Raw genomic sequence first — 20160 nt, 5'->3', positions numbered from 1 at the left:
AAATATGACGAAAACCAAGAATACCAATTTGTTGATCGAGGCTTCGTTAAAAAGTTAATAACGTTTAAAGTTCCGCCTGTAGAACGGCAATCTGCGAACAGCTGCTGTCGATGCGACACTAAGCAGAGTTTCTCATACCGAGTGAGAATCATTATCATGCGCGCGCAGCTGTACACAAGTTGCCTATCTACAGGCGCAACTTTAAACGTTACAATTCCGCGAAGGACGATTATTTACGCAACACTATCGAAATAACTACAAATAAAGAGTTAACGAATAAATGTTTATTAAATATTTTTGAAATAAGGCCTAAAATCGAAAAATACATAAGAACTCCGCATATTCTAGTTAGTTTCCATTGTTTGGAGGTACTCTGTATATGCAACACTTGCTATTTACTCTACACAATTGTTAAAAGAAATATAAAATATTTTATTATACAGTTTCACTGTTGTGACATATAAAATTACAATATTGTTATATCATTATAAGCAATACAATCGAAACATTCGTTTAGCATTAAATTCCATTGTGCAATTAACGTATTCCAGCGTTCTCCTTGACGAAAGATACATATATCAACGTGGAATTTTATTCGTACTACTAGATTCTTCTATTATGTATATGTAATCTTTCACATCACTTATACACCTTCGAAAAAATTTATGGTCCCTTTTTACATTCATTATCAATTGTTTAACAGTTTTCTCGCTGGAAAAAATAATGATGAGTGCGATTAAAGGATTGTTTAGTATCTTTTATGAGATATTCTTCTATAAACTGACCTCGCTGAACCTAATAAGCAATCAACAGAGATGTCTTGGAATTCAATCTTCTCGAACGGTTTAATATTTATTGTAATCTTCAATATAACGTCCATCTTTATGGTGTGTGAAATGAAAGATATGCTAAAATAAAAAAAGAAATGTATGCTGCAACCAATGTGAAAGTTAGTTAATTGTCTGCAGTTTTATACCTATTGTGAGTTATTTCCATCGAATTTAAGCTGTCCAAATATTTCAATTCAAACATAATGTCCATAGCTAACTTTACTTCTGTTGATATATACTCTAACATTGGCAAAATATCCTCATTATTTTTATAAAAATCCATCAATTTCTTGACATCTAGTTTTTCTAGGACTAACTTATGGACTATGCTTATGAACACATCTGCATCATCTAGCGAAAAGATTATTTTTAATCAAATTTTATTATCTGTTCTTTTAAAATAGCAGTTAACATTAAACAATAATTCTCCATTAATTCTTCTTTAGACTCACCTGCAAGTCGTGAAATTATTTTAATGTTTTTAATAAACTGAGCATTTGTGATATTGCAATCGTTATTTGAATATATTATTACTAACAACGAACAAGACATAAAACCAATTATAATCATTTTTTTCTCAATATTTTCGTGGTATACGTCCCAAATAATTTCGTTACTAAAAAGAGTATTACAAGAATTATTTGATGAAGGCGAAATATAAACTAGATATGAGCATGGTATTACTTAAACACTTTAATTTCGTTTACCTTTTTGCACAAACTCTCAATTCCTTTATTAGTAAAGAAAAGGCATCTAATTCGATAGATACATCATTTTCCACAAAAGAATCATGGGATTCCAAATTTTTCCTCGGTTTTGTGTTCATTGCATTTGATAGATTCTGATCATTGCACAATTTTAATTTGTCATTACATAGATGACTATTCTCAATATCAGCTTTAGAAGTACCTTCATAATTATCGTTTATATTTAATGAAGAATATTCCATGCTTTGATCTTCTACATTAGAGTTGTCTTTGCAAACGTTCTGTGTATTTACATCTCGAGTTTTCCGTTTAACATTAGATATGCAAATTTTTTCGGTGTCTGTTATTGTTGGCAAAGAACAATCAGGTTGGGGCTCTATGTCAGTATTGGTCATATGTGACAATTGCAACTTTTGGGCCTCACCAATTTGTAACAGATCTTCATGTTCAAGTTTGAAACTGAGCGGTTTGTCATTCAAAAATAATACAGACTCATTTGTATTTTCTCCTAATATATTTACCTGGTTATTTTGCACAGAAATACAGTCCTGATTACTATATCTAAAATGTTTAGTGTCTGTACGTTCGGTTACTATGAATCTCTTGATCCTTTCTGTATCAATATCCCGATTACATGAAACAGTTACACTTTCATCTGACAAATTGTCTAAACAAATAAATGATGGCGGTTCAATTGCTTCTAATTCCCCCAAACTTTCATTACAAAATGTAGAACTCTCTTTCACTAAAGATTGTTTATCATTATCTTGTACAACATTGTTCAGTTCTGAAACGTTAATATTTTCCTTATTACTGCTTGTAAAAGAGTGATCAGTAAAAGGTTTTATTATACATGTCTTTTCAATATGCGATATAGTATCTTGTAAATGCTCAAGTTGTATGCATTTGTTTTGATTTATCTCTGATGTTATAGTACAGAACGGATCATTCGGTACAATGTTAAGTGAAGCGGAAGCTGTATCTGTGTTATTTCCTTTTAAAGCTGAAGCACCAGTACCTTCCTCTATCGAGTCATGCAAGGTCATGCTAATTCCAATATTTATAGAATTTTGAACTTCATTCTGAGCACGTTCATTGACAAGGCTATCTTTCAAATTTCTTGAATTAGGAATTGTACCACTTTCTTCGTTTAAACACGCATTTGAATTAACTGAAGAAGGATACATTGAAGCAGTTATGTCTTTTAAGATATTATCAGGTATGGTAATTTGATTTAAGGAATCGTCACAAAGACTTTTATTTCCAGTTTTTTCAGACAGTGGTAAGGGCCCGATTTCAGTGGAATTCACAGCAGTATATTCTACATGATTATTACTATGTAATAATGGTACTGCTTCTGTAATTTGCATAGACATATTTGGGTATAACACAGTTCTATCAAACCCTTGACTATTTAAATTTGACTCACAATCTAGCATTTCTTTTCCACAAGCATCTACCATACTCAGTGGTGACACAACAGCTGTAGTTGTCATCGATGCATTATGAAAAATCCTAGTTCTGTCTGATGCTAAATTTATATCATCAGGTCTATTAAACTCTTGATTATTTAATTTTGACTCACAATCTAGCATTTCTTTTTCACGAGCATCTGCCATACTCAGTGGTGACACAACAGCTGTAGATGTCATCGATGTATTATGAAAAATCCTAGTTCTGTCTGATACTAAATTTATATCATCAGGTCTATCAAACTCTTGATTATTTAAATTTGACTTACAATCTAGGATTTCTTTTTCAGAAGCATCTGCCATACTCAGTGGTGACACAACGGCTGTAGTTGTCATCGACGTATTATGGAAAATCCTAGTTCTATCTGATACTAAATTTATATCATCAGGTCTATCAAACTCTTGATTATTTAATTTTGACTCACAATCTAGCATTTCTTTTTCAGAAGCATCTGCCATACTCAGTGGTGACACAACGGCTGTAGTTGTCATCGACGTATTATGGAAAATCCTAGTTCTATCTGATACTAAATTTATATCATCAGGTCTATCAAACTCTTGATTATTTAAATTTGACTCACAATCTAGGATTTCTTTTTCAGAAGCATCTGCCATACTCAGTGGTGACACAACAGCTGTAGTTGTCATCGACGTATTATGGAAAATCCTAGTTCTATCTGATACTAAATTTATATCATCAGGTCTATCAAACTCTTGATTATTTAATTTTGACTCACAATCTAGCATTTCTTTTTCACGAGCATCTGCCATACTCAGTGGTGACACAACAGCTGTAGATGTCATCGATGTATTATGAAAAATCCTAGTTCTGTCTGATACTAAATTTATATCATCAGGTCTATCAAACTCTTGATTATTTAATTTTGACTCACAATCTAGCATTTCTTTTTCAGAAGCATCTGCCATACTCAGTGGTGACACAACGGCTGTAGTTGTCATCGACGTATTATGGAAAATCCTAGTTCTATCTGATACTAAATTTATATCATCAGGTCTATCAAACTCTTGATTATTTAATTTTGACTCACAATCTAGCATTTCTTTTTCAGAAGCATCTGCCATACTCAGTGGTGACATAACGGCTGTAGTTGTCATCGACGTATTATGGAAAATCCTAGTTCTATCTGATACTAAATTTATATCATCAGGTCTATCAAACTCTTGATTATTTAAATTTGACTTACAATCTAGGATTTCTTTTTCAGACGCATCTGCCATACTCAATGGTGACACAACGGCTGTAGTTGTCATCGACGTATTATGAAAAATTCTAGTTCTATCTGATACTAAATTTATATCATCGCTTCTATAATTATTCGACATTGAATCATGAGAATTCCGAGCGTAAGAAGATTTATTATAGTTCAAATTATCAGAAGGTACTTTAATTAATGATGTTAAAGCTTTAGTAAATTCCATCTCTGTATCTGTATATATTATGCTGTTATCAGGATTTACAGAATATACATTGACTGGCACTGCCTCGGTCATCTCTATAGTCATTTCATCTACACATGTATTATTATGTTTACATTGCAGTACTTTTCGTGGCAATAATCTATCAGATAATTCACTCTCATATATGGGTTCAGTAATATCCATTGATGTGTCATAATAAGTAGTATCCTCTATTTTCATAGTTGGTACTATTGCGGCAGTTATTTCCATCGAAGCATCGAATGTTTCAGTGCCTGATTTTGCAATATCAAAATTAACAATGGGCTTGCGCATAGTTGATCCTGCTATATTTGTTCTCATCGATATACTTTGATCTATTCCTTTTTTCATCGTTGTATTATGTTCCACAATATTTTGCTCTTGCAAAAGATTCATAGAACTCTGAGTATCTCTTACAAAAATATTCATTGATGTTGTAATTTTATTTGTACTTTTTAACTCATTATTCTCAATATAATTACTTTCAGTATATACAGTATCACAAAAATTTTTAGTAAAACTCATATCTATATCCTGAATGCATGTAACATTCGTGTTGTACAAACTGACATTACTTTTGCTTGATTGCTGAGAACAGACAATTTTATTAGCTACATTTTCCACCGGGTCGTTGTATACAATGACACTTCTATGTATATGGTCATTACTATTTAATTGTGCATCAGTTGCAAAAATAAATTCATTTTCCTGATTCACTGTACTAGGAAATGTAATTGAGGATGCATTCGTTAAAAGTTCTTTCCGAGTTAATAACGCATCATTACATTTTATGCTTTCAACTATATTTATGGAGTTTATATCACAATTTTCTACATTCAGATCTTTCTGACTAATTTCACTATCTTGAGTATCTACAACTAACAATTTCAAAATTAATATAAGTAAGCTCATTGTTATTATAGAATTTAGTAACTTGAATATTCTCTTTCAATATACTTTTGATGTCATAATTTTCATCGCTAGGAGAGCATGAAACTTTAAGATTGCTTATATCATGTTCCTCATACGTACTATCCCATATAGTCCCTTGCTCCATGGAATTACAAAATTCTCTACAGAATGAATTTCATGTGATGAATTAATTACCCAATCTCGTGTCAAAAGTTTAGCAAAAAAAAATAATTCACATACAAGGAACAACCAACTTACTTGACATGCTTTTTCTCTGCAAAACTAACACGCCTTTTCATCTTTATCGTAGACATAGGACTACTGTCGCTGGATGAATTATTCAAATTTAAATTTTGCAATGGTTGCCGTGGTTTAGGCGGTTTAAGAATCTACATATTTTGAGAAAGCAACGGTAACATTAGTTAAAGTTTAGAAAAACTAAAGCTTATTGTTAAATACACATAAAGCAACAAGAGTAATAATATAATAACACTTCTTCAGTTTCATGTTGAAGAATACCAAACCAACAGCGCTAATGGTATTAAGTCAAATTTAATTTGTCCAAAATGTCATAAAGATTCTATTATCTGTTATGTTTTGACAAGCATGAATTTAAATAATTTATAACAAAAACTTAGCTGCAAATAGAATCTAAATGCACTGTCAATTGAAGCTATCGGAGCACTACATTAGCATTTATCAACACAAAGTGTCAGCAGTGCGATCACAGAAATGGTTAAATTGAAATAAAATTTAAAATGTATCATATGCGAAAGGTTAATATAATCAATGTTGTAATTTTTTTAATAGTAATATACTTACAGAAGACCGTCTTGAGCTGTTTCTACTACGTCTGGAGGGAACCCTACGCAATACAGAACAAAATACTTAAAATTATAAAAAGATTTCTGAAAAAATTACCCCCATTGATAAGATCAGTAAAAAGTTCACATTGAATACTTATAAATAAGTTATAAACTCTAGACAATACTGATATGATACTCTAAATAACTAAAGAATACAAATATTATTCAAAGTTAAACATTTAATGATTTTAAATTATGTTCCTAATATTTTTCAACGCTCACTGTTTATAATACAACAATAATCGGAGTGAATGAGAAAACAAACGAAAACGATACTTACATTTCATTATATCTGAACTTAATTCAACTTAAATTCAAACCACTGAAGGCGTTGTCTCGCGGCCAACGACTGCTAACAATATTAATACTTTCAAATGATACCAGACAGCATACCGCGCCGCGGTTTTTTAATGTTTCTTACGGTACTAAAATCTCTACCGATTATTTCGTCAATTTCTTTATAGGTCTTTACCATCCTTCAAGTGTGAAATTATAATTTTTTTACAATATTGAATAAACTGAGTTCAGTACAAGTATTTAAGATAGAATTATTTCAAGTTGAATTCTGATCATCAGAGTCTGAGGCCGGACGCACATGAGCATGAGCGCCATGAGCGGCTGCGGCTGCACAACTGAGCGCAACGTTGCCATATCGTGACATGCAACGTTGTATTTTTTTAGTAAAGGTTACTCCTTAGTAAAGAATTCTTATCGAAAATATTTATCGTCCGATGTATTCCATCATTTAGTTTCAAAGTTATTAACATTACGCAACGCAGCACAAAATGTGTTTGTTTTTCTATTAAAATGACGACGTCATTTTCTCCTGAAAGATACTTTATTTCATGTAAAAAATGAAGCTTCTAAACATTTATCGATTCATTTAATAAAAAACTGATGAACAGATAATAAAGATAAATAAATATTCACATTTGCCAGCTTTTTCTTTTTTAAATCACATATCTACAAGATTTTGTATAATTTCAACTTTAATGAGACTCTCTGTAAATAAATTGTATATACATACATATGTATGTACAGTGTATGAAGCGTTCGCTATTATCCGCGGGAAAGTTTGGAACCGATCTCCCGCGGATTCTAGGGTTCTACTGTAGTCATGTTGTATACGAAAAAATTCCAGTCTTCGCACTAATTTCTTAAAAATTATATTGGTATTAATTACTAATATAAATTATAATATATTTTGTACTTCGTTAATAAAATAATTGTGTAAGTTTTGTTTTATACACCCACATATAAGTATATACTATACTTGATTTTATCTCTTGCCTGCAGTCTACAATGTTTGTAATCTAACCCTTCTTAGAAAAAGTTCGCCGATCTCTGTTGTATACGATTTATTAATACGTTAAACGCTATGCTGGTTCCTAAGGACCGGCATTAAACTTTCCTTTTAGGCGGCGCCGATTCCTGGATACCAATAATATTAAAGAAAAGAAAAGAAAAAAATATGTTTATATTTTTTGAATGGATTTTATTGAAACGTTTTAAATAAAAATTAAAATAGACATTTTCTATATTCGCACATCGCCTAAATGGAAAGTGAAACATTATTAGCTTGGCTTGCAACGCGATAACAACACTTTTACCACTGTTTAAGAAATTACAGAAATTCTATAATTTAAGAAGATTTTAGTTAATATATTATTTTATCCACGAAATACATATTCAAGCAAGGCTTGAATTTGTAGTACATTGTACAAGGTGCGTTTGAAAATTCACCTGCACTAAGAATCATTAAAATAAACATTACATGATGCATTGCTATCATCCTTCCCAGTTTTTATATTTATCAGTATCTTAAAAGCTCTACAATAACTTGATTTATATACATAGTATATATTTTTCTTATACCTTTACATAACTACAAAAACAGAAAGTTTATTATTAACGAATCCTAAATACTTTGGGATGATTTTTATCAATCTCCTGTAAAATTGAAGCTAAAACCACCTTCTATAGAATAATTATTGATTGCAAGTGTATTGTATGTATGAACCCTGAGGTAGTCTCAAGTAATGAAGAAAGTAATATACAAAAATTTACAAATACCAATGGAAATATTTATAAAAACGTCATTTACTTTACGCATATATTTAATGTGTAATAAATATATACCTATATTATATATATATATATATATATATATATATATTATTGTATACAAGATCCATATGCTTGAAAGTTCAAAAAATTTTTACAAAATGATGTTTTGCAAAAGTTATCTTTAAAATCTCGAACAATATAAATCTTTTTCTTAATGTTTAATCAATTTATGTACTAAAAGAGACTATCTCGACGGGTTTAGTGTCAGGCTTTGAGAACTTTTTTAACAAGGAAGAAAATTTACAACAAAATTGAGTGCAAAGAACTGACACTCGATAAAATTAGATAACATTTGGTTGATCTGGAATAAGAGAAGCAAAAAATGATCTAAAGAGTATCCAAGCATAACCGAATGCACCAGGTCTCTCTACAGCTGCTACTTGACCATTTTGTTGCTGTGGCACAGGCTGAGGACCCATAGCTTCATTTTGCCATACTTGATTATTATTATCTACCCGGTCTACTCGTTCGTTATCAAACAATGGAATAGGATGACCTTGGAAGAAACCATTCTGGTATCTATAAAGCATTTGATGTATTAGATTTTTTTTTATATTATAATCGTACTTCATTGATAAAATGTATATGTGTATGAACTTACAGGTACATTACAAATCCAAGAAATATAACAATTAGAAATCTTAGCAGAGACGAATAAAAATATACTATACTAAAGAGAACAATAATTCTGGATAGTATATAAAAGAATTCTAGCCAATCTCTATTAAATGCACCATCTTCTACAGCACCATTATTTCCACCATTAATATCGGCATCTTGAGCAGCAGGTTGTTGCTGCTCATCACCTATATTATTATTATTATTATTATTATTGTTATTATTATTATTATTTGTATTAGTTATATGTGGATTTTGAACACTATCATTTGTATTGACATTCATCTGCTGAACATATGGAATGCTAGTTTGCACTTGAATTCCTTGTGCTGCCATACTGTAACAAAACATAGTGTCATATTATATGTATAGCAATTCCTCATTTAACGACTGAAAAGTAGGACCGCTAATTTTCTTTAACCGAAGGTCAGTACGCAATTTTTTGAATAAGAGAACATAAGGTCGTATTTTGACATACTTTCATCAAGAAAATTTTGCCAACCCATTTATAATATACAATGAAAAATATAAAAGTTTTTAGTTTACATCAGTGACTGTCATACAGATATACATGCAGTATTGCTTTGAAGCTCGGTCAGTGGATTCTTAATTCCGCAACTGCCAGTTGGTAAAGCAAAAGAAACATATTTTAAGCCTGTTCAAATCCACGAGAAAGTACCTTTTCGGTAACATCACCAAAGTAATGATGAAAATATCACTTACAGTTGCATATACTGTGTGAAATAGTGCGTATATGCCTGTTGCATCCAAGCCATTTGCTGACTATTCCGTGGATCAAAATATTGTTGCATAGAGTATAACTGTGTAGGAGACTGTTGCACAACAACATTATTAACATCCTGACCTTGATTTTGTGTACCGTTTGCAATTATCAATCTTATTTGCGCCAATGTAACTCTCGGATGATCCGTATGTTCTGTATCTTGTTCAGGTGTCACTTTATTTGTAGTTGTTTTTGGCATAGCGCAAACTAAATGGACTGTATACGGTTGGTCTTCCTGCCTGCCATATCGTCTCAAAACATCTTTCAAACATGTCGAATCATTTAACAGATGTCCCAAATATATAAGACTTTGACTAGATCGTTCCTAAATGCATACAATAATCAAAAATAATTTGTGTAATTTCTAAACATTATTCGCAAATTTATTATTATCTTATAATTTCGTGAATAAATAGTATGTAAGTGAATGTAATCCGTACAGACTAAGAGCATAATCTTATATGACTACAAGTTAATAAAAAAAAAACGAGTTACGTACGATTAGCAATGATTAGATTGCAATTATTAAAATCAATTTATGAACAATTTGATAATAGAAAATATTTTTGTTTGATAATATCAAAAGTTTGCGATTTTATGTTTCTTTTAATCGGCAATAGCAATAACGCACTTTGCTATCGCCGTGAATGAACAGACTACAGCTATCATAAAATTACGTACGATTGAGCTCACAAATAAAAGCAACGATTACTCACTGGTTTACTAGGATAAACTTCGGACAGATATTCCTTTAATCGACCGATGGTCCATCCGCTATCACATTTTACAATTTGATCTTTAATTTGCTGATTTGGCGCTCTTATTATCAATTTGACGACAGCCTCTTCCATTATCATGAAACTTTTGTTACTGCGTTCCACTTGATCAGCTGTCTTCTTCTGTCAATTATACTGACAATGATAATTAACAATGTTACCGAGGCAAGTTAATATTTCTGTGGCCCAAGGTTCAACGATGCGTTTGCTTATTTATTCTATCAAGTTGTCGAGTTTCACAAACTCTTCCGTATATTATTTATTTGGAGATCGGCCACGTATACTCATCGCTAGTACACCACGTCTATGAAACGTGAAGCTCACGTCCTGAACAGACATTTAATCGTTGATATATTTTTGTTGCGTACTAAGTGGAATCACATATTTGGCCACTTATCATTGGCCGTAGATTACGATTTATTTATGGTTCGATAAAACCCTATCTTCAAGTATGCTTCTTTAGTTTATTCCTATACTTATGCCGGTGTTACGTTATCACGTGAACGTAGGTTTAATGCACATAGCGCCACAACGGGAATTAATTGTAACCCGATTATTCACCGTCGAGTGCAGAGTCATGTAACTGCGTTTTAGTTAAGAACGAATTTCAAACGGACCAGCGTATTGTAATAAACAATACGATTGTATATTTTTCAACGTGGGCGATCAAGCTGGGGAAGGTAGAGAGAAAGGAAGGCACTTCTTTTCAGATACTTAGTTTATTTTCTAAAGGCCGCGTCGATTTCGAGGTTCCATCGTTCCTTTAGTTTATTGTTTAGTTATTACGGACCGTGACCGATTAGCTATTTCCGATAAGAGTTTCAATGGTCTTGACACGCAGCAGGGCCTCGCGACACTTCGCTTCGAGTTTCGTTTACTTTCACAAGGGTCATCAATTTTCTTAAGGGTTGTTTAGGCCGCTAGCCTCATTTTCTCTCTCGACTCCCACGCTCTCTCTCACGCGCGCCGCTCCAACATGGCCGCGAAACCTCCACCTCCACTCGGCTCGGGGGTGGATCATCGATCGAAGACGATCCGGATGGAGGGAGCAAGGCACGAACCCCGATTGGACCAGGACAATCCAGAGGGAGGATCAAGGAATATTCCGGAGAAGGGATGAACACCGAGGACGACGAGAAGATTTCCGCGGAGCGACAGATCGATTTTGAGAGTCAACAGAATTGTATCTAAAATCAAGCTTAAGACGAATAAACTTTTACCAATCTTTTTCGAGCAATCAATAGTAGTTTGATTTTTGCGCGCCTCGCCGAGCAGAGCGGTTCAGCGCTCCACGGGCACCAACCCACCGTCCTTTCTCCCTAAACCGCTATCTCGGGACGTAACACCGGCATCGCAATTCATGTAGTTTTGTGGCGGCTCACATTCCATTCGAAATGTTGGCGCCTAGGAACGTCAGGCGGCGCTGCAAGCGCCAGGAAAAAGGTTTCCACTCTTGATGGCGAAAAGCATAGAACGGAAGATAGACAAACAAAACTTCCACCCCCGTTCAGATTCGCTTGCAACTGCTCGTGCTAAGATTCAAAGATTATTATTATCCATTGTTATCCATTGTTGAGTAAAGTTTATTGTTAAAAATACATAAACTCTCCACACCGAACGATCACGAAATATATATGTGTGCTCGTGGATTAATTCCACCAACGAAGAGAGCCACAGTTTTTATATTCATGGAAATTGCGTTGCAACTACAATTTGAAAAGAACGCTTGTGAGAGAGCGATCTCTCTGGTGGCGAGTACGGAAGGTGTCGCCACAGCCATTAATCCTTTCTCGCTGCTCACACATAATTAGTTCGAAAATGGTTCGGCGATCGATTAGAATACATATAAAGAAAAATAGAACAAATACAACTAAATACACATGTATTATACAACATGTACTGGAAAAATTTAACGAACCTTGTGACAGAGGATTTATTGTTCATCATATGAATTTAAAATCATAGGCAAAAGTTAAAAGATCGGAGCGAATCTGCTCGAATTCAAGGTAACACGTGGATTTGGAAATTCAAATATTTACGTGCAAGCTACACTTTAATGTACAATCTTCATATATTTTTCAAGGAAGATTGGAAAACTTTCAACATTATATTTTCGAACAATCATGCTTGTGCCTTATAAAATTGCAACAAGGTGTTTATTTATTATATTATTTATTACTTTAGGATTCGAAGTTTTTTTTTTCGTGTCATTTATTATGTTTAGAGCATCGTATTTATTGGGCTGGGTGAGATTCTGCAACTGTTTTTCTTGTAAAGCAATCATTTTTTGGCTCTTTTTGGATTCTTCGAACATTTGAACAGATTGAATTTTCTCAAGTTTGATAAAATATTCAAACTACTTGGATAATTAAATACTTTACTTGATTTGAAAAAATAAGCGTTGTCTAGGTATGAATTTTAAGTACTTGGACAACTCTATCTTATTTATTAAGAATACCTTGCCCTTAATTATGTTTTTCTTAATATAAATTGAACAATAAGACATTTATACAATATGTACACGTCTTGAATTAAATTATTAATTAACATTTTTTTTCAAATTGTCAGATATACAAAATAAATATATGAATAGGATTATCAACAAACAATTCTAATATTCTAATTCAAGTGTATGAAAAATATATAAATTGCAAAAAAATCGAAAATATTTATGAAACGCGGTATTTTCTATATTAATGTGGGCAAATAACTTCTAAACTCTTTTTATAGTTATCTTTAAATAAAATCGAGTTATAATTATTTGTCTCAGGAATTGTTCATAATGTGAATATTTTCAGGGAAATGCTAGTATCTGTAACACCAGTGAAGAGAAACTTTTATCCAGTAACCTTCTTATAATTTGTATAATGAATATTTTTTTAATTTTATTGATACTTCCACGATAATTGTCTGATACAGTGCTATTATTAAAGATGTGCAGGACGATTCGGGTTCTCTAGACTGTCGGAATTTTCGATAATATGTTGGATCCTCGAAATGAGATTTTCGATATTTTCGAGGATTTCGGAAACTTTCGAGTTCCACTTTACAAAATTGATATATATAGTTTATTCATATAAAATAATAAAATTAATATGAAATTATGAAATGGTAAAAGGTAGAAGGTATTTTTCGTTTAAATTTCAGTATTTTAGATAATAATTACTTTTTTGTAGTTTTAAATGGTAGGCGAGGCCGTCAGACTATATTTATTCGTGTGAATATTCGAGTCTATAATTTTCATTCTAATTTTTATTGAACATGAAACGGGTGAGCTATGTATCTATCATTTGTTATTTGAAATTTTTATCTAGATAACATTTTTACCTATCTTTTCATTTTACCAATTGAAATCATCCTATTGTACGAAATTACAGAAAATTGTTCGAAAGAAGCAGGAATTTGGACAATAACGGAAACTGCGCATGCGTAAACCTCGACGCGGGTACAGCGAAAGGTTCCCCCTAAAGGATTAACGCTCTCAGTTGCGCGCAGCCATCGAAACGGGGTGGATGTTGTTGGACTCACTAAAGTTTACGCGTTACGCGAATACTAAACGTGTTGTTCGTTTGCTGCCAATCGTTTCTATATTATTGTTTGTTTAACCGTGAGTGTTTTCGTTTCACGATAAACTAGTAAATTTATCGATCGTCACATGGTGACACATGTGAAGGATTTTAACGTGTCTTCGGATTCTGACGGCATGTCCACCTACGTTAGGAGGACAGACACTCATCTGACAACGCTGACAAGAATCTTGGGCGTCTGTACTGCGATTGGTGAGTAATTGTTACGATATATGCAAAAGAAATAATCGTTCGGATCCAATAATAATTTTATTTAAATAATTAATATCATACTAACATTATAATATTTCAGCAATTTTTCCTTAAATTAAAAACAACAGGTTTTATAAGCTCTCTTTACAAATATTATCGATACTTCTGTGGTAATCGGTTTTCTTTGGAATGCAGGCAACTTTTCTCATCTATCCTGTTGAACTACTTCAGAAGGAACACTTAAAAAGTGCTTTTCAAAATTCATACGTATTTACTTTACTTTCAAATAATTTTTGAAAAGACACATTACGATTCTAGTTTCTTGTAATTATAACTCTGTTAGTTTCGTGCAACCGTTTACTATTCGAGAATTTAGTTTTTCTATTTGACTATTTTCATTGCACTTTTGCCTTTCTGGTTAACTATAGTGAGTACGCCACATAGAAATGCATAATTTAGGTGATCATTTCAAGTTCTAATTATCTTGGTTTTGTTCGAACGCGAGTGTTAATTTTATCGGAACGAACATAAATCTTATTAATTATTTCAATCTTTTTTAGTTTATTTGAAACTTTCAATTTACTGTTAAACGGGACGAAAACATACATCAGTTTTCAGCAATTTACTATGGTTATGCTACGCGTAGAATTGCGCGCATTAAGCACCCAACATTTAACGCCCATAGAAGTCTTAATTTCACTGCACATTTAACGAACGGCGTACACAGAAGTAATCGGCAATTAAGATCTGGATGATCTTTAATGAAACAAAATATGAGAGAGTTCATTGAACTTATCTTTTCATAATAATAATGCAAAAAAAAACAGTGTGACCTGGAAGTATTTAATAAATAGGGAATTTTAGAAAAATAATAATGAAACTGTTTATTCAAATATATGTTTAAATAATATGAAACGTAATTTTTGATTGCAACGCAATTATAGCACCATATTTATAAAAATGATTTTTTTCTAAAATTAAAAATAAAGCAAAAATTACTTTTTGTATTTCATTAGTCGTCCCAAGTATTACATATTTTAAATCAAAACTCAGAAAACTGCATCAAAAAATTAATTTCTTTTCACGAAAGAATAATTCTATCAACAAATGTCTTATCCTTGGGATCATTGCCCCGCAAATAACAGAGAAAAGGAATTTTTACGTGACGTAGAATCAAGAATTGGTATAATGTGAATGTTGTTAGAAAGTTGCTGCGTATCATGAATTATTTTGATTGCATTTTAAAAGAAAGGGATACAAGGGAAGTATCCAGTAGCGTTTAATCGAAACTGCTTGCCGCACACTGGCTTTGCTCGAACGAGCTCGAAGCAATTCTCGACTATTAATATTTAGTGCACTTAAAGAGCTTCGCAGATAAACGCGAGCACCTCTGGTTCATTGTACGAAAAAGAAAAGGGAAACGTCGACCGTGCTACTTTGATACGAAACATCGTGGAACACGATTTTCAAATTTCCCACGATGTGTAAATTCGTGTTTGCAGAACTTTAAGGCAATGAGTTTTTCTCGTGCAATTTTCACCGCGGAGAAAACCTGTATAATTCCTCCGCAGCGTATCAATCCGAAAGGTAGAAAAATCACGCGGATTAAAATCGCATATTTTTCCGGTACGTTCGTGTGCTCTCATTGGAAAGCCCTTCACGCTGGAAATATTATTCTGGCACCTTTTTCGTGAAATGCCTGAAACGAAATTACTAGTAATTATTCTAAAGAATCGTCTACAGCGTGAAATATAGCATCGCAAAAACGTTCAAAAATATAACCGTGAAAAAGAATTTGTCATTAGTATCGAGACCTTTAACAATTTATTAAAGGCTCGAAATTGTAAATAAAAATCACAAAATGTGGATAAGATTCTATTCTTTTTTATGTTCAAAATTACTAATAATTATTCTAAAGAATTGTCTATAGTGTGATGTATAAATATAGTATCGCAAAAATGTTCAAAGATATAACTGTGAAAAAGAATTTTTCATTAGTATCGAAACGTAAGAAGAAGGTAAGAAGGAATAGTTTACCCATGGTTAACCTTTTACAATAAAACTGTATTTCGATGCATTCTCTTACGCGTCGCAAGACGAACTAACAAAATCAAGGTGGCGCATCCGCTTGCGTTATGGTGGCGCCCTCACCGATCGACTACGTGGTGCCCTCGATCTACAATCGATTTCAATAAAAACCTTTAACAATTTATTAAAGGCTCGAATTGCAAATAAAAATCACGAAATGTGGACAAGATTCTATTCTTTTTTATTATCAAAATTACTGGTAATTATTTTAATTAATTGTCTACAGCGAGATGTGTAAATACAGTATCGCAAAAATTTTCAAAAATATAATTATGAAAAAGAATCAGTACTGTGGACTGAAGAATCAAGATAAACGATGAAGGACAATAAGTCACAGAAATGGGACGAGTTATATTTCAAATTCGATAAGAGAGGTTTTTTATGCGTTTTTCATTAGAAGTCGTAGAAGAATAGACATTACCATTCCATTCAACTTTTTCTTTTATCTCCTGCAAAATTTGAAGAAAGAGAGCTCCAATTATTTTACAGAAGAACCAACTTCATTGTATGAGCGTTATTAGGCTCCATTGTTTGCAACGTGTCCGTATAGGTAACACTGCGAAGGAAATTAAGCAATCTAATTGTTTTTGTCTATTATACAATGCAACGCGGTTTATATTTCAGTGAAGAAAAAAAGATATCACTTCAGAATAACTCGTAGAACATTTTGAATGTCTCGTTAGTTTGCTTGTTTCATTTAACAAAATTGCTATGTTTATTAGTCGTAACAATGATTAACATATTCGACCTATATTATTTAAGTGTTTTTTTAAACTTCACAAAGATTATTTAAAAATACATTCAATTTTCCAATAAAGTAAGAGTACTAAATAATTGTTGTAAACCATTGTACATTTATACTTTAAAGTATTTTTGTTAAAATTGTAAAATACTATGAATTGGATCTTATGTGGTTGCGTGGTTTTAATTTTAGAATTATAGTAAATTTCACAGAAAAAATTGAGCAATTTACACCATTTTCTACTTAATCTTCCTTACTTACTGTCATACTCCTTTTAATAACATCACTTTTATGAAATTAGTTTTTATTTACTTATCTTTGTCGACTTGACATCTTTCGATAAAGTCTTAGATAATTTCAAAGTTTCTAAGCAATATTAGACTCATTATTTTGCATCTATTTCATTACATTTTTCTAGATAGAATTTTTATACGGTTGTATATTGTATAAAATTGAAAGCATTCTTTCTATTTTGACTAATTTTTTGATATTCTGAGTTTCCAATGTAATTTAGCCAACTTAAATATCTTCTTACATTTCTACATGTGGAATATTAAAAAATGGCGATTTATTTCGAAAAAAAATACAAACAAAATTGTAGTTTTATTTAGCAAGTTTATCGTTATACAGGAAGAAAAAAGGCAATAAAAAGAGATTTAATTTTTCTTCTTCTATTATTTGTTCTGCAAGTTAAAGTAAATTTTAAAACAATTGTAAAAATTTCAATTGACTCAGAACGAAACTATATTGTACAGTTAATTGGATGTACGCTCGTTTGTCTAAATTGAAAGCAGTTGAATAGGATACCAGCTACAACATATACAGGTAGTTACTTTGTATTCTACACAGAGTAGGCGACGGTGGGTGGTGCAACCGGGCGTAGCATGATTCTTTGTGCAAAAGTAAATCGAAAGTGTAAAATACAATTCCTTTGCAAGAAGTTTCGTTCCTGAAAATATCGATATTGAAAATTCTTTGAATGCTCGTACTGTTAAAGTCATATTTCTGTCATATTATCTTCTACTTACTTGGAATTGATTGAAACGAGTAGAAACACTGAATAATAAACAGCCGTCAATCAAATTGTATTTAATTACACGTTGAGAAAATGTTCGATTCAATTTTAATTGCGTAATACTGTTGAAAAGAGATTTAAAAGTTATATGAGCTATCGATTCATTCCAATGAGATAATAGTGGCAGTACAAATATCAAAAAGTGTCAAAATTGGTATTTGATTGTGAAATCCCTTATACTTTGAATGCCAGAATGCTAATATAAAATATTCCATTTATATATATAGGTAAACCATTTCATACAATGCTTCATTTTTGAGGAAATGAATGTCGACAACTCTTCGTGCAGGCGTGCTATTCAGTAGTATTCAGTACGTCTTGGTTGGCATGTCCGATTATAACGCATTATTTTTACTTGTGTTTGTTTTAAAGATGTTGACAAAGGTGTAATCTCTGTTTTATCTAGATCGAACTAATTGAAAAAGGAAAGCTGACAATTCTGTTAATATTTATAATTACCAGCACAAGTGGAAATAACGTATAATGGTCAGACAAATTAGCCAAATTTTTCTTTTTTTTTAATCACCTGACGTACGATTTCGAATAATTTTTCAAACGTATACTATTTAATTTGCTTTTTGTTCGTACAGGGAATGGCCATAAAGAAGAATAAATTTGTTTTATGAATACCTCGTCGATGTAAAAATATGTTGATTTTAATATACAGGGTGCTCGGCCACCACTGGGGGAAATTTTAATGGGAGATTCTAGAGGCCAAAATAAGACGAAAATCAAGAATATCAATTTCTCGACTGAGGCTTCGTTAAAAAGTTATAAAAAAATTAAATTTAAAAATTTTAAATCATTCTGAAAAAATTATTTTTGGTTGCGTAGATCAATTACAATCATTTTTGGTCAATAGACATACCCCCAAAATCCTACTATAAAATCCTCTATAAAAATGGAAATTAAAAAAAAACAAACTTAACCTTGAAATAAACTTGAAAAATCAGGTAAATATCTTCAAAAATATTGAACTTACAAAAAAAATATTTCCAACAAAACTTGTGTATATTTTTACGCAGAATACGATTTCAGAATAAAAAATTACGTACGCATTAAAAAAACTAATAGCATCATTTGAATCTCCGCTCAAAATATTAAAATATACGTGCCAGTTTATTTTTCAAATAATATCTCAATAATATTTATCTGTTGATCTGCAATATCGTGTATCCATCATGCTCTATTTATCGCGTATTATAACTCATTTGATTCGTTAGATTTTTCTATACAAGTTTGAAAGGGAACGTCACTTCGTTCCCGATTCAAATGACCCGCTTCCCTTAAAAGCGGAAAGTGTACTTTTGTAAGCTCACTGTACCGTAAACGATGCACAGTACTGTTTTCGTGTCGCTATTGTTGAACGGAACGTGCACACAAAGATCTCCCTTGGCATAAGAGCTGACCTCGCGCAGTTCCTCTTTAATTCATAGACTGAAAACAATAAATAGTTGAAGACGGAACTTTGGTAGCGTGCTGTTCCAGCGTGATGCTCGAGGCCTATTATTCCTGGATGAATGGACGGAGCCTTTTGCGGGTGTGTCGTCGCGACGCTGCTAAAACATCGTCTCGGTGACGTCAGGGAACGCTGAATCACCACTTCCGTAGCGGTATTAATTACCCGCGACAATCGCGCTTTAGGCAGTCTTAATTGATCGTAGCTAACGGTGGCCGAATTGAATCGCCGTTGCGTGCAATTAGTTTGACCAATCGCACGGATGAATCGCTGATTCCTTGTCCTGCGTTTATTTCGTGCAACGTTGTTATTGGAAATATGGTGGTGGAATAAAAATAAAACGTACAGTTGAAATACTTTTTAAACTAAACTTTATCTTTATTTGAAACACTTGCAAGGGCACGTTTGTTCAATTCGGAAGAAACTGCTAAAATGAAGAAAGGTCAGTGACGAAAAATTCGTCACGT

At 32.3% G+C, this 20160-nt stretch overlaps 2 protein-coding genes across 2 annotated transcripts; both read right to left on the bottom strand.

The window, feature by feature from the left end:
- Positions 1–558: 558 nt before the first annotated feature.
- Positions 559–6765, bottom strand: LOC122397431. The gene is made up of 9 exons (XM_043396584.1): positions 6526–6765; positions 6202–6244; positions 5638–5768; positions 5376–5540; positions 1538–5326; positions 1283–1446; positions 977–1181; positions 782–908; positions 559–707 (listed from the first exon to the last, which is right to left on the bottom strand). Coding segments are annotated over exons 1-9 (4755 nt in total). The 5' UTR covers positions 6528–6765; the 3' UTR covers positions 559–578.
- Positions 6766–8506: 1741 nt separating this feature from the next.
- On the bottom strand, positions 8507–10954 carry LOC122397381 (homocysteine-responsive endoplasmic reticulum-resident ubiquitin-like domain member 2 protein). The gene is made up of 4 exons (XM_043396512.1): positions 10491–10954; positions 9714–10099; positions 8974–9327; positions 8507–8891 (listed from the first exon to the last, which is right to left on the bottom strand). The coding sequence occupies exons 1-4, from the start codon at positions 10629–10631 to the stop codon at positions 8654–8656; spliced, it is 1119 nt and encodes a 372-aa protein (XP_043252447.1). The 5' UTR covers positions 10632–10954; the 3' UTR covers positions 8507–8653.
- Positions 10955–20160: the final 9206 nt, after the last annotated feature.

The sequence above is a fragment of the Colletes gigas genome, unplaced genomic scaffold (assembly GCF_013123115.1).
Source record: "Colletes gigas isolate AHSC1104 unplaced genomic scaffold, ASM1312311v1 Colletes_gigas_Sc00009, whole genome shotgun sequence".
NCBI classification, from domain to species: domain Eukaryota; kingdom Metazoa; phylum Arthropoda; class Insecta; order Hymenoptera; family Colletidae; genus Colletes; species Colletes gigas.
The sequence above is the reverse complement of the archived record's forward strand: the minus strand, read 5'-3'. Positions and strand labels throughout refer to the sequence as shown.